Source organism: Apostichopus japonicus, chromosome 3, assembly GCF_037975245.1.
Source record: "Apostichopus japonicus isolate 1M-3 chromosome 3, ASM3797524v1, whole genome shotgun sequence".
Classification (NCBI taxonomy): Eukaryota; Metazoa; Echinodermata; class Holothuroidea; order Aspidochirotida; family Stichopodidae; genus Apostichopus; species Apostichopus japonicus.
Window position 1 is genome coordinate 6,652,480 of NC_092563.1, and position 13,866 is coordinate 6,666,345.

General features: G+C 38.3%; 1 protein-coding gene across 1 annotated transcript in view; it reads left to right on the plus strand.

Moving 5' to 3' along the window:
* LOC139961573 (E3 ubiquitin-protein ligase MARCHF6-like) overlaps positions 1-13,866 on the plus strand; it is a 34,822-nt gene that overhangs the window by 927 nt on the left and 20,029 nt on the right. Inside the window, exons 2-12 of the mRNA XM_071960876.1 lie at positions 3,011-3,110; positions 3,738-3,811; positions 5,124-5,267; positions 6,712-6,784; positions 7,175-7,451; positions 8,347-8,446; positions 8,806-8,952; positions 9,487-9,626; positions 10,703-10,846; positions 12,376-12,510; positions 13,413-13,633. Of these exons, the coding sequence (XP_071816977.1) occupies positions 3,011-3,110; positions 3,738-3,811; positions 5,124-5,267; positions 6,712-6,784; positions 7,175-7,451; positions 8,347-8,446; positions 8,806-8,952; positions 9,487-9,626; positions 10,703-10,846; positions 12,376-12,510; positions 13,413-13,633 (1,555 nt within the window). The remainder of the gene's footprint in view (positions 1-3,010; positions 3,111-3,737; positions 3,812-5,123; positions 5,268-6,711; positions 6,785-7,174; positions 7,452-8,346; positions 8,447-8,805; positions 8,953-9,486; positions 9,627-10,702; positions 10,847-12,375; positions 12,511-13,412; positions 13,634-13,866) is intronic.

Genomic DNA, 13,866 nt, shown 5'->3' on the forward strand with positions numbered 1-13,866 from the left:
TGACTACGTAGCCCGTTGGGTGTCGCCCCAGATCCACACGTTCCCGTTGAATGTCACCCACATCTTCCGGCTTTACTTTTCTTTACAGAATGACTGAGTAGTCCATTGGTTTGTCGGCAACATAAACCAAAATGGACCACGTACCCCGTTGGATATCGCCCGTTTTACACTTATATGCATTGTACATTCGAAAAAAGGGAAAAAATGTCTAAGTCCAATAATCTTAACAATTCTATAATAGCGCCATCTACTCAAGCACATTATAAGACTGCGTTGGCCGTTGTTCGTCTCCGTCAAAACAACAATCACGTATCCAACGGGGTATTCTGCAGCTACTCCAAAGACAGTGTATCAATTCCCCAATCTTGTCTTAACTACAATTCAGTCTATCCAGCGAACCGTCACATTTGAAGATGGTGTATCTATCCTTCCACATGATTCAAGTAAAGTTTCACTGATACATTCTGGTACACCACGTTAAAATCCATTCCTAAAATGTACCTTTCCCCATAGGGTTTCGAACGTTTCCGCCATGGCGGAAAGGATCGAAACCAAATAGCGGAAAGGTATGGCGGTATGGGTTTCAGTTGTTCTTCGCACACGGTAATTTCCGCACATTACTTTCCGCTGAAAAAATTCTTGTGCGGAAAACTTTATTTTTCTTCAATTTTAGGATACCAATTTCAGGATGATGAAAATAACATGAGAAAATATCAAAGAACGTCGACAAGGATGGTTAGACCGAGTTCATGTCAGAACAGTTAAGCTGCTTATAATTTACAGGAGGCTTGGGGTGTTTGTAATTAGGGATTACATAAAGAAGGATGAGGCATAATATTATATAGCCCAAAATATTCTCACTTTGTAATCTGTTAATGCGAAAATATCACAAAAGACACCACACAACCCCCCCCCCCCGCCCCGCCCCCTAAAGGATGAAACTTAGCGAGACCAAATCGTCACGGCAGCTCACCTTTTTTCACCTTCACGCCATATCGAAAACTACAACCAAAATAGGTGGCGCTGTTTAACTAAAATTAAACTTGTGCTTACAGCCTAAGCTAGTGCTTACAGCCTAAGCTACAACCTAAGCTATCCTAATAATAATCTTGTCTCGGAGCTACATTTTATCCTGCTACAGTCAAATTCTATCTTCTCCAGTCTCCTAAATCCTTGCATGTGCCTAATCATTTCAGTAAGCCATGCTGCTCCTCCCCAAAAAACGGTACTTTCCACTGAAAAAAAACGTTGTCTTCCACTGACTACTTTGTGTGCGGAAAACACTGTTTTGTTTCAGCGGAAAGTAACGTGTACGGTGAATAACGGTACCCGGCGGTATGTACAGTACCTATGGTGGAATGGCACTAGATCCCCTAGGGAGTAGGGGTCTTTAGTTTCTTGCCCCAAATCATAGGGGAGGAAAGTAATGTTTTTAGGGGAGGAAACTAAAGCTTTTCTGGGGAGGAAACTTACGTTTCTCAGGACAGGAGAGAGAGAAGGCACATTGGCTAGGCTATGTAGAAAGAGTTAATATAGGTAGTGAAGCAATTGCAGTAAATGTAATTATGACTTAGGAGGATTTTCGTGAAGAATGTAACATATTTCAAGGGACTCAGAGGCTATGTGGGAAGTGATATTTGTAGTATATACTTGAAGAAACTGGTAAATGTAGTAAATGACTTAGAGAGGAAAGTAATGTGTCTAGGGGAGGAACCAAGGAAGGCCAAAAGGATATGTTAGGTTATGTAGAAAGTGTAAAAGCTAGTAGGTAAGGAAAGCATTGTTGAAGGTATTAGGGATTAGGCCTAGGTGGTTTGGGAGGAAACAACCATGTCCGGAAACTAACTGCTCCCCTAGCCTAGTGCAACGTAAGTAAAATGATGAAGCCAAAATCTTTAGCTTTCATTTATATTCTAGCAGCATAGAAGACCTTTGCCAATAATAATTGTTGAGTAGAGGATCGATGTATTAGTTTAGTCCTGACAAAGCTGCAAAGTTTCTTGCAGAAGCGTGGAACTCATTTTATAAATCAAAAGATAAAGTGAGAGAATATCTATAATGTCCAGTAACTTTTATTCTATCACTACTTGTTTCCGCACACAGTCCCAATTCTTTCACTCAATCTCTCAGGTCTCCATAAGTTTGCAGTAACTTCACTCAGCCACACCCTTCATTTTCCCAACAGCCAGCAAAACAACACAAGGCCAATTCCCAACTTGAAGTCAAAGTGAAAAGTGAACTCCCTTCTTCTCACACAATATCATAAGTAGTCTACATAGCAAACACACACACACACACACATCTCTAACCCCTCTTGACCCCCATCTCCCCTTAACTCTCTTTCATCCTGCCTGACCTCTCTAAACACCAACTTTCAGACTTTCACTGGCTCACGCTCAAGAATTCCATCTCCATAGCAACAATATTTACAAGGTATAGCTAAAGAGTTATATTATAGAAATAGAAAGCTGAGATGTATAGATTGTTCATGGTTATAGAAATAGTTTTTAAGTTTGTTCTCGACAATAATGGTTCAGCCGTACAAATTCCCAATGTGTAGCACCCTGTCACTAATATCCACAGAAAGTAAAGTCAAGAAGCTTGCACATTTAGTAATAGTAAACAGTGACACTCACAGGTCACAGAATTTGGATTCTTCCTTGCCATTTCTTAAAACTATTATTTCAAACTTGAGAGTTCATTCTCCACCAGTTCTGTAATTGTAACAATCCCACAACTTAAAATGTTCTAGTTATGTTTTAAGAAAATGGGAAGCAATACACTTATCCATGCCAAGGATATTGATAACAGCTGCAGAAATGTTGATCAAAATCTGACAAAAGGAAAAATGAAACTAAAGCATCTTAAAAGTTATATTTTTAGAGTAATGCAGTGCATGAATATATATATTGCAGTAAAAATTGTTTCTAATGGGACAGGACAAAAATTTCTTAGTTTTAAACATTCATTATAACTGTAACTATCTCCATAGTTCCTTTTCCATTCTCAGGTGACATTTGCAGGGTCTGTCGAGCTGAAGGTTCCCACGACAGGCCTCTTTTTCATCCCTGCATTTGCACCGGTAGCATCCGATACATTCACCAAGAATGGTAGGTTGACACTAATATTCACATATTTCTTATTCTTTATACTCCTATTAATAAATATATTTCTATTCATATTAGTGAACATTACATGCAAAATGAAATGAACCTAGACCCTTTTTTAGACCTGTCTTACAGTATATTCTGATTAAACGACTTTAATAGGATAAGCTTGTTGAAGACGATAAAAGAATATTGGAAATACAGAAATTTTCTACACAACTAGTTGAAAAGTACAACTCACTATCCTATTCTTTGCTTAACATGTGCTCCTCTACAAATCCTAACCTGCATCTATAAGCAGAAAGTTGGCAGTAATTTTTGGAACTTCTATCACTGGAATCTCCTTCTACTCAAAATGAAGAAAAAGTGAATTTTCTTCCATTTATTTCTTCATTGATTGAAATGATAAATTTGAATGCAAAATTGTAAGTTTCCTTGCCATAAAGGTATCCTGTATTGCTGTTTCCCCTCTCGTCTCCCCCTCCCCAGCAATTTTATCATGTGAAACAAAATGTTCGGTCAGAGACATACATTGATGACAGACAACCTTTTCAGTCTGTTGTTTATAAAAAAGTATGTGAGGTTACCGTAAAAAGTTAACTTTGATATAACTCTTTCATTCTTTTACAGTTTGGTGCAGTGGTTGAAACACAGCAAGAAAGAGTACTGCGAACTATGCATGCATCGTTTTACCTTCACACCAAGTGAGTGCTTTGAAATGGCTTTGTGTTTATGTTTATTAAACACACGATATCTACAAAGGAAAAGTGAATTCAGCGGCGCTGTACAAAATAGTAATAATATTAAGTACATATACAGTACAAAAAGTACATAGAGTCAAGAAATGTCTAAATAAATGTTTTCTTTGAGAAGTTTTCAATTCACGCTCGAATCGTTCAAAACTGAATTTTTCTAAGAAAATCAGGGTAAGCTATTGCAAGTCGTGGGGGGCTGCGACTGGAAGTGATCTGTCTTTAAATGTTTTACGTTTAGTTACTCGAATATCAAGAACAATGCCCAAGTCAGTAGATGAAGAACGTTAACCTGGACATGCTTTGCGAATAGTGATAAGTTCTGTTAAATAAGGAGGAGCCAAATCATGAAAAAGACCAACGTTTCAATTTTATATTGAATTCGATCCTTGATTGGGAGCCAATGAAGTGAGCGGAGAGAGTCGAACTTGCCTTTACCCAGAACCAGCTTTGCAGTCATGTTCTGCACATTTGCCACTTTTTGATATCACAATCAGGAAGACCATAATATAATGTATTTGAATATATTTGGCTTTGGGGTAAATGCACACATAAGTTGTACTGTAGTAATTTATAGTCAGTGATGTTAAGTTACAACACCCTGAATTGCAGACTGATGGGCCATGATTGCAGTCAATTATGTAGTTACATGTAAACTTTCACTTGCCTCAAAAGTACACCATTTGTGATTTATACCTGTAGGTCTAATTTCACTTTCACATCCTAACAGTTCCTTTAACTTACAGAGCTAACTTACAACTTTGAAATAGGACTTGAGTCTAGTGCTTTACTGTACAAATCATCACCCTTCTCTGATTCTCTCACATTCTTGTGAAGTTCCTGTAAAAGTTCATTTTTGAACTTAACAAATTGTTTTACATATAGAATGTTATATTTGCTAGAAGTTTTCAAAAAAGTCTCCAAAATTGTTCTCAGACATTTATAAGGAACACACAAGATAACTGAATGTCCAAGTGAGGAAAAGTTCATCGAAGGTTTTAATCAAAACAGATAAGAGAATTTTGACCAAAGGTGACCATATTTGAATATCTAGCATATTTGGGGCCAATACAGCTTACCATTAAAGAGTCGTTGTTTCAATATTTCGTCTTCTAAAGGATGAAGAATAAGGTATTCCTCATTTTCGTAATATTCTTAAAAGGAAAAACTGAAGATTTCAAACAAAGGGAGGCCAGTTTGTATGTTTTTAACATATCTTTTTTTTAACATCTTTCTGTATTTCTCTCTCTTTTTTTCTGTTCAGTTTACTCACCTGACATGCCATCTCACCTACCAGTCAGAGATATCATCCTTGGACTGACCAAAAATATCGGCAAAGCGATCAAATGCTGGCTTCACTACACTCTGGTCACGTTTGCCTGGTTGGGTGTGGTACCTATCACAGCAAGTAAGTATGAGATTATGCAAGTTTTCCATGTCGTGACCCAATAAGAAAATATAAGCCAGAAGAGAGGGAGGCACCTGGCAATAGTCATTCTTAGAGCAGTGGTCCCCAGACTTTTAGGCCCATTACTCTGGAGCTTTCATGAGGACTGATCCAGGACCCACCAGACTCCTGCCCACCCCGCAGAATCAATGCTCATCAAATTTGGGTTAGACTATGGACTTTGGCAAACTTCAAAAACTAGATAAATTTTTCGCCGTCTGGAAAATTCCGGCGTACCACTTAAATTTTTCACCGTCCACTTTTTGGGCCGTGCACCATAGTTTGCAGGCTGTCGCCTTAGAGAACTCTTTTTGTTGAATTATTATCCCCAATTACATAGCAATTACATAGTGTATAATTGTAGACAGTTGTCCATCATGTAGTAGTGAAGGTTCAGCACAAGATCCATCACCTTAGGAGACATAGCAAAGGTATATGTTGTGTTGCTTAAATGTATATGTTGCTTAAGGGTATATGTTGCTTAAGGGTATATGTTGCTTAAGGGTATATGTTGCTTAAGGGTATATGTTGGGTATATGTCATGTTGCTTATATATATATATGTTACTTAAAGGTATATATGTTGTGTGGCTTATAAAAATCACTTTGGATTTCTGATCTGTTATTATTATTATTATTTATTGAATTTCATATAGCGCAATCCCAACAAAGTTTTCGATTGCACTTTACAACAAAATGCAAAGAAAGATTCAACCATTCATAAGAAAATAAGATAACAAATGGCGTAGAAATATATACTAGATGAATGTACAAAAATATACAATTGTTATGAAAGTCAAAGAGAAAAATAGAAAATGCAAAATGTTATATAAAATCTAAAAGAAAATTCAAAAATATGAAATATAATGAATACAAATATTGAAAATTTGAAAAATTGAGTATATAAGTGATTAGCCAGGAAATATATATGTTTTGAGTTTTCTTTTAAAAATTGCAAGATTCTCAGATTGTTTGACATGGTTACCTGTAGGTAATTTATTCCATTGCTCGGCGCCATATACACTTATTGCTCTTAATGCAAAAGTGACCTTCTGTGTTCGTGGAATGATCAGCTTATAAAGAATATTATGAACGTAGAGACCTACTAGATTGTGGTGCTAAAGTGAATCTAGACATAAGATATTGAGGAGCAGATTTTTGTTGTGGGCTACTCAGAGAAAGTTGTATGACTAACGTACAAAGCATGGTAGATTCATACACTACTAGACACAGTGAGAACCTGTACTATTTGTGAATAAAATGTGAACCAATTTGTCAGGCTGCCGGGTGGATACTTGAGTGTGGCAAAGATGACAAAACTGACCATTTCACCAAGCAATTGTTCTACCATGGTGTACACTTTCTCACACCGATATGTTTCTGTTTACTTTCTGCCCAACGTCTAGGTCGCATCTATAGATGTCTTTTCCACACTTCGTTCAGGCCGTTTATGGATCTCACGTATGAAATTCTGTCAGTGTAAGTATCTTGACCGGTGTCTGAGAGATTTTGAATTTTAAAACCTTGTGTCTCGGTTTCTGTTAACAGAAGCACTTTTATGCAAAGAGTTCTGGGGATCTGTGGCCATGGAACCGGTTGGGTTGGGAGAAGTAGAGAGGGTGGGTCCTTTCTATGACTTTCAGATTTCTGAGGGTTGTCTGCAGTTTGAAAATTCACGAGCGACAGGAACAGCATTTAATCGATGATCCTCACAATTTTAGTTCTGCTAGATGGAGCAAAACTGTGTTAAAACTGTCCTTTTGCATGGCCTGTTTGATCAATCCATATATTTAATGTACTTTACTTTTTAATGCTAGCAGTTTGAACATGTTCATATTTCTCTCCTCTCTGGTTTCTCCTCTTTCTCAGAGAGAAGATGGCCGTAGATATCGTACAAGGCTGCTTGGTGGTAGCTTGCACCCTGTGCGCGTTCATCAGTTTAGTCTGGCTGCGGGAACAGGTCACTCACGGTGGGGGTCCAGATTGGTTGAATCTTCCACCGCAGCAGAACGAAGCACAAGCTCAACCGCAAGCTGCCGAACCCCAGCAGCCTCAGGGGGACCAGAATCAGGAGGAGGGGGACGGGGGTCAGGAGGCCCCAGCCGATGAGGCCCCTGGACAGCAAGCTCAGCCTCGTGTGGCAGAGGTGAGATTATAACTGGTTAAAAAAAAATGGAAACAGTGTAGGATTGTACAGCAGTCTTTGGAGGCACGATGGAAATTTGAACAAACAGGACACCGATCTTTAATTTCCTGGTTGTTCATTACGTTTGAAGGACACTCATTTAATCTTACGTAAGATATGTTGCCTCTACGGCTGATTAGAATAAATGACAGTACTTTTTCCTTTTCATCTTGCTTAGGGGGGGGGGGATGTAGCCTTAGCTATCTATCTCACTCACCCATCCTTTGATGTGGTCAGGTTAACATGTTAAGGTACTAAGTGGCATGGAATTGGCATCACAACCTCAATTAATCGGTTATACTAGTTTGTCATAACAGACTTTATTAATTTTTTTGTTTTCAAAATAAATATTCAAAATGGAAGTAAATGCTATCTCTCTTGTTGTATACTTAATTCATAAACATCACTTCATTCATTGATTTTTCCCATGATGCATTGGTGGTATCAAATAAATGGAACCAGCCTGTTGGTAGTAGTTTAGTTTAGAGACCCAAGGATCAGGAAGCCTTACAGTAGCTTATAATTTGAGACCCTATCCATGTTAGATCGTGGATGAACACCGGCTTATTTCAAGCCTTCTCTTTTGATAAGTGTTCAGAGGATAACGTGGCAGGGGTGTGAATTCGCTCACATTCCTGCTCCCGGTACAGCCATTTTAAGTCCCCAATTGACGGACGAGAGTGTATGCCCCAGCATCTGATCAGTTTCTCAAATACTGAGGTAGGCAAAGGCACCCCATTCGACATCACTTCTGTACAGCCATGAGGGTATTCATATCTCCCCTTCAGGTCGGTTGTTATCGTAGTTATCTTAGTCAATGGAAATTCACTTGTCGTGTAATCTTTCTTTTACGTAGAACAATGGCGGAGGTGAGGAAGATCCGATAGCCATCATTCTAGGACAAGCAGATAATGCTGTCAACAATGAAGAAGCTGCCGAAAACAATGGTAACCAAGGTAACGTTTTATTAATACTTTTTAAATTGGATGTTTCTGTGGAATACCTACTTAGTTATATAGGTATTTCTACTTCATGAGATGAGTAGAATTGCCATACTGTTTCATACTGTGGGGAGGGGAATTGGTGAGAGAGAGATTGGGGGAGGGGGGGAGGGGTGGGTCAGAGGAGAGGCACTAGACCAGTTGATAACACAGACATATATATGATACTTGTTATAGAGTTGGTTTTTGACAAAACTTCGTTTTGATTAATATTTTACACATTCTTGGTTTGCACTTTGTATTTTTTGTTTAGTTTTTGTGTGTGCAAGGTCCATTTTCTTTTTTTTTTAACCACCAATCTTCTACTCTTACAGATGACATAAACTGGAATGCATTAGAATGGGACAGGGCAGCGGAGGAATTGACATGGGAGAGGATGCTGGGCCTAGACGGTTCTCTCGTTTTCCTCGAGCACGTCTTTTGGGTCATGTCGTTAAATGCCTTATTCATATTCTTGTTTGGTGAGCATTTGATTTTTTTACTAATATCGATATATCAATCATAGAGTCGGAGACAGAAGCTAAAGATATGTTTTGAACATTCTTTCCTCAGGCGCATGCCTAATGTGTAGTAAATCTTTAAAACATTTGATTTCTATGAATGTTGGACATAATCGGAACATTTTGTTTCGTGTGTGCTGCAGTTGACTTACAGGCATGAATGGGTGGTTATACTGCTATGCTCTCTCTTCATTAACAGTACATAGAATGATATGGGAATGGTTTTCCCAGTGATAGTTGATAGTCTGTATGTAGTCAGTGCTTATAGTTTGCTTGTTTGCTCCATGTTAAGACATATCAGGAAAGACAAGAAAACGTATTATTTGTGAGTGCCCAAACTTGTCCATTACAATTTTGCAAATTTAGTCTAGTATAGATATCGGTTTATCAAACCCCTAATAACCCTGTATCCTTATTGTCGCTGTTACAAGTGAAACTATGATAATTTTAAAATTCACTGCCCTATTCCAAATTTATATGTTCCATTTTCTACAGCCTTCTGTCCATATCACGTGGGTAAATTTGGCACGGTGGCTCTGGGCCTTCAGGACGCGTTTCAGGAATCACACTTCCACGGTCTGCTCACTACAATGCTCGGTTACACCGCCTTAGCGGTTACCCTTCTGGTGTTCCATGTATCCTTGAAATGAGTTTCCTTATAAATTGTATTAACCAGTGAATTATTATCCCAGAATTCACGTTGTTTTGTCTGTGTTTGATTGAGTATGTGTGTCTGTAATGGTTTATGTGTGCTTGTCATAGTTTCAAATCTCAGACTCTTTATGTGGATACTCTAATGCTGAGTATTAAAGGGAATGTGTCAAAAATATGATACTGAGGGCGCTGCAGCCAGGCTGCGTAGGACGTAATCTATTGTGCTATGCATTTCACATCATAGACACTACTGGTCTGTGAAGACTTTTGATATTGATTTAGCATTGCTGCATGGGCATTTTGCATGTGTTGTTGCTTACCACTTTTGCCTAAAAGAAGTTGCCTAAAAGAAGCTTGTTGCATTTCGTTGAGGTCAAAGGTCACCTAACAGGATGTTTATTAGGTATGTTGAAGCTGTTACACAGTTTACAGGTTTTATATTTATATATAAATAAGTGCCTATTTTCTCACCATTCTATACAGTGTCATTGAAGTAGATTATCTTAATAACAGTTGTCTGATGTGTGAGATGGCTGGTTAACTATGCCATATTACAGTGATAAAGCAAGCTTATATTGGAAACATTGAAAAGCAAAAATCAGAACTACTCAATCACTTTCAGTTGCATTAAGTCTGGTCCAATTCAGAACCTCAATTATTTTCATTTATGTATGCCAAAAAAATACAGGGTTCTTTATTTATACAAAAGTGAATATGATGGGTACTAGAAAAGCAAAGATATGTTAACAATGCTAACACCAAAGGTTGAATGGAAAATGAGGAAGAAGAGTTGGAGAGGACACAAAAGAAAAAGCAAGCAAACATGACTTTCCATTGTCATCCAGCATATGACAACATCATTGAACTTCTATATACCTCTTTCTAACCCACCTTGGCTCCCTATTGGGACTAAAATGTAACTTAATACTCAGTTAAGGTGTAACTCCATACATTAAACCTGGAGCCATTTCCGCTCTCACAAGCAGGGTGACACTATAATGGCTTTAACAGAGCGGAGGGTCACTTCAATTCCGTACCTTGACTCTGCACATTGCAGTATATCTTCAAGTTCTTCAGTTGTCTCCAAGCCAGCAGGATTCTCGGCATGTCGTTTATCGTCCTGAAGGTGTTCCTGCTCCTGATCCAAGACATCGGGGTCACTCCGTTAGTCTGCGGCTGGTGGATCGACATCTGCTCTCTGGTAAGTATCGTTTCGGACGTGGGTAACAGATCAGCGACTCATAACCAATTCTTAAAGATCTTCACTGGCTTAGAACTGGGGGACAGAATCAATTATAAAATTCTTGTCCTTGTGTTCCTAGCAAGGAATGGTTTTAGCCCCAGTTTACCTACAAGAGCTTCTCCAAGAATACAGACTTAGCAGGTTGCTTCGTTCAAGCATACAACATATGCTATCTGTTCCTACTGTTCACACTTCCACCTCTGGGGAACGTTACTTTGCTAGATCGCTCCACAGCTCTGGAACAGTCTCCCCTTACACCTGAAAATAATCCAGCCTGTGTCAACTTTCCAGAAAGAAATCAAGACGTTCGTATTCATGAATGCGTATCCATTTGTTTGATAACTCTTGTGTCCATCTTGGGTACTTTGCTCCTGCAGCGCTTCTGAGCAGTTTTTTTTTTAACTGGATTAAAGAGCTTTACAAATTCTTATATTATTATTATATCCGGATTATCGCAAAGAGCCAGAAATTTGTGGCTTGCAAGTAATTATACCGTGAGACAGGTCTCATTTGGAAAAGTTGGGGATCTCACTTACAAGAAATGTATGCGCTCGAATCACGCCAAAAGAATTGTCGACGTTAACAGCCCTGCATTATTCATTTGAATTTTGTCTGGTATATATAACTACCCAAGGATGTCTTGCATATTACCACCTGTGCACACGATATAGCAATTGTATGATATGACTGTAAACGTTTGTATTTTGTCATGAAATAAATTATGCAGACGTGTCACAAAAGATGGATTGTAAAGTGTTTCAGTTGTATTGGTTGACATTATACAGAGGTGGTCATTGCTGCAATGCAGGAAGTGCCATTTGAAAACCCCTCAAACAAAGAGCAGATGTCCTCTTGCTTGCCATGTTTTTCGTGTTGCCATGGTTCTTGTGAATGTCAACAACAGACACTGTTTAATATTATAAAATACAAAATAGTAGACCAAAAATTTTTACTTTTTACTCTCCCAATTTCTTCACTGTCAGACCTACCAGCAAAACCTTTAAAACATTAAAAAAAAAACTTTATTTCATAAACTGTTTTTTTTTTTTGCTCTGTAAAACCTTTATAAATCTTTATTTGTATTTTAAGTTAGCAAAACTTATTTTAAAGATTAGTTTAGAGTAGAAATATTGTATTCAGTCATGCTAACCATTGGCCATTAAATTTTTGTGTGGACAGCCAGGCATGATTCATGCAGTGATACAAACCAGACTGACAAACAACAGTTAATGTAAGTCAGGTACTTTAAATAAGGGCCAGAGATTATGTAAAAATGGGCTTAGATGATGAGTATGTTAAGTAACTTCATTTAGGACCTTTTAAAAACCTTCATTTTGCATGTTTGAAGACTTTAAAAACCCTTTATTTCTTCATTTACAACCTTTAAAAACAACCTTTTGTTGAAGAGCTGCTGGGTGGTCTGCACTGTCCATTTTTTAACTTTTTATTATTTTTTGTTAATTATTTTTCCCTTCATCATATTTCAGTCCTTGTTCAACATTAGCCTGTGGGATCGGATACGAAGCTTCCACAACGCACCTGGGACCGCCATGTTTCTCCACTGGCTAGTCGGGATGGCCTTTGTTTTCTATTTTGCATCCTTCATAATTTTACTGAGAGAGGTCAGTTTCACTGTTGTTACAAATATAATCGTCAAGCCTTTGTGCGATAGTGTTGGTCGCTGTCCACATAGTGCCTTTCAATCATAAGGTCCCAAGTTCGAGTCACGCCAAGATTAATGTATGTCGTCCAGTTACAGAGTTGTTGTCAATTGACAATTCATAATCATGGACGTTAAATATGAATCTAAGAGACTGCCTTCAGTCAGCTTGCTGCAAGTTCCTGCTTGCAGGAGGATGTAAAATACATACATACATACATGCATACATAATATGCCTGGATGGATGTAACACTCTATCAATATGAGAAATGTATTTCTTCATTGCTGATGTTGCATTTTCCTTTAGAGGGCTTGTAAACGAAAGGAGATCAGTCAGTCTGGACTCGCATCCGTTGTCCTTTAGCTGCTTATGATCTTCTTTCAGAATCTGTGTCCATCACTTTATTCAATGAGATAAAATATGTTCTTTCATCAACTGTGGGGTCTAGAGCCAGAAAAAAAAAGTTTTCTCTATTACTTATTTAGATTTCTTTCTATGATAAGCATCTTTACTCAGGGAAAAAGTTCAGTTTGCTACTTGTCTATCAACATGCAGACCTTCAACGTAATTTATCTACCTTGCATTAACCACCCCACCCTCCCATTTAACTCACAAAAGAATTTTATAGCATTATTGACCGATCATATGTTATCTGAAATACTGCCATGCCCCTCCCCACCCCCACACTAGTTATCACCCTCATGTCCAACCTGTACACCTGGCTCCTGAAATTCCCAAAGTGACAACAAAATTCCCAAACAGACAACCAAGTACCCGTAGCTGTTGTTATTCTGTTGCATACTCCGACCACGGATGTGTATTAATATTCCATATAAACAGGAGACTCACCTCTACCTCCGCAGGTTCTCAGACCGGGTGTTCTGTGGTTCCTCAGAAACTTTAACGATCCGGATTTCAATCCGGTCCAAGACATGATCCACATTCCAGTTTACCGTCACGCTAGACGGTTTCTCATGTCCGTCATCGTCTTTGGGACGGTGGTCCTTCTGGTACTCTGGTTACCCATTCAACTCATCCAGAAGATCTTCGCCGGGTTCTTGCCTTACTTCATCAATCCGTACAGGTGAGCTTGCAGTGTCCACGTTTTGTTTCTTACGGAAGAACGTAAGTACCATCGCATTACAAACATTTAATTATTTTTAGAAGAAAAATTTAAAACAGAGCATATTTTGAATTTGAGGAAAAATTCTTCAAACTTTGTGCATTATTCTCTCCAAAATCCAGGATAAATAGCTATACTGCAAAATTGTTGATTATTTAATTTTTCTCTTTGTGAAGTGATGGCTTTCTACAATT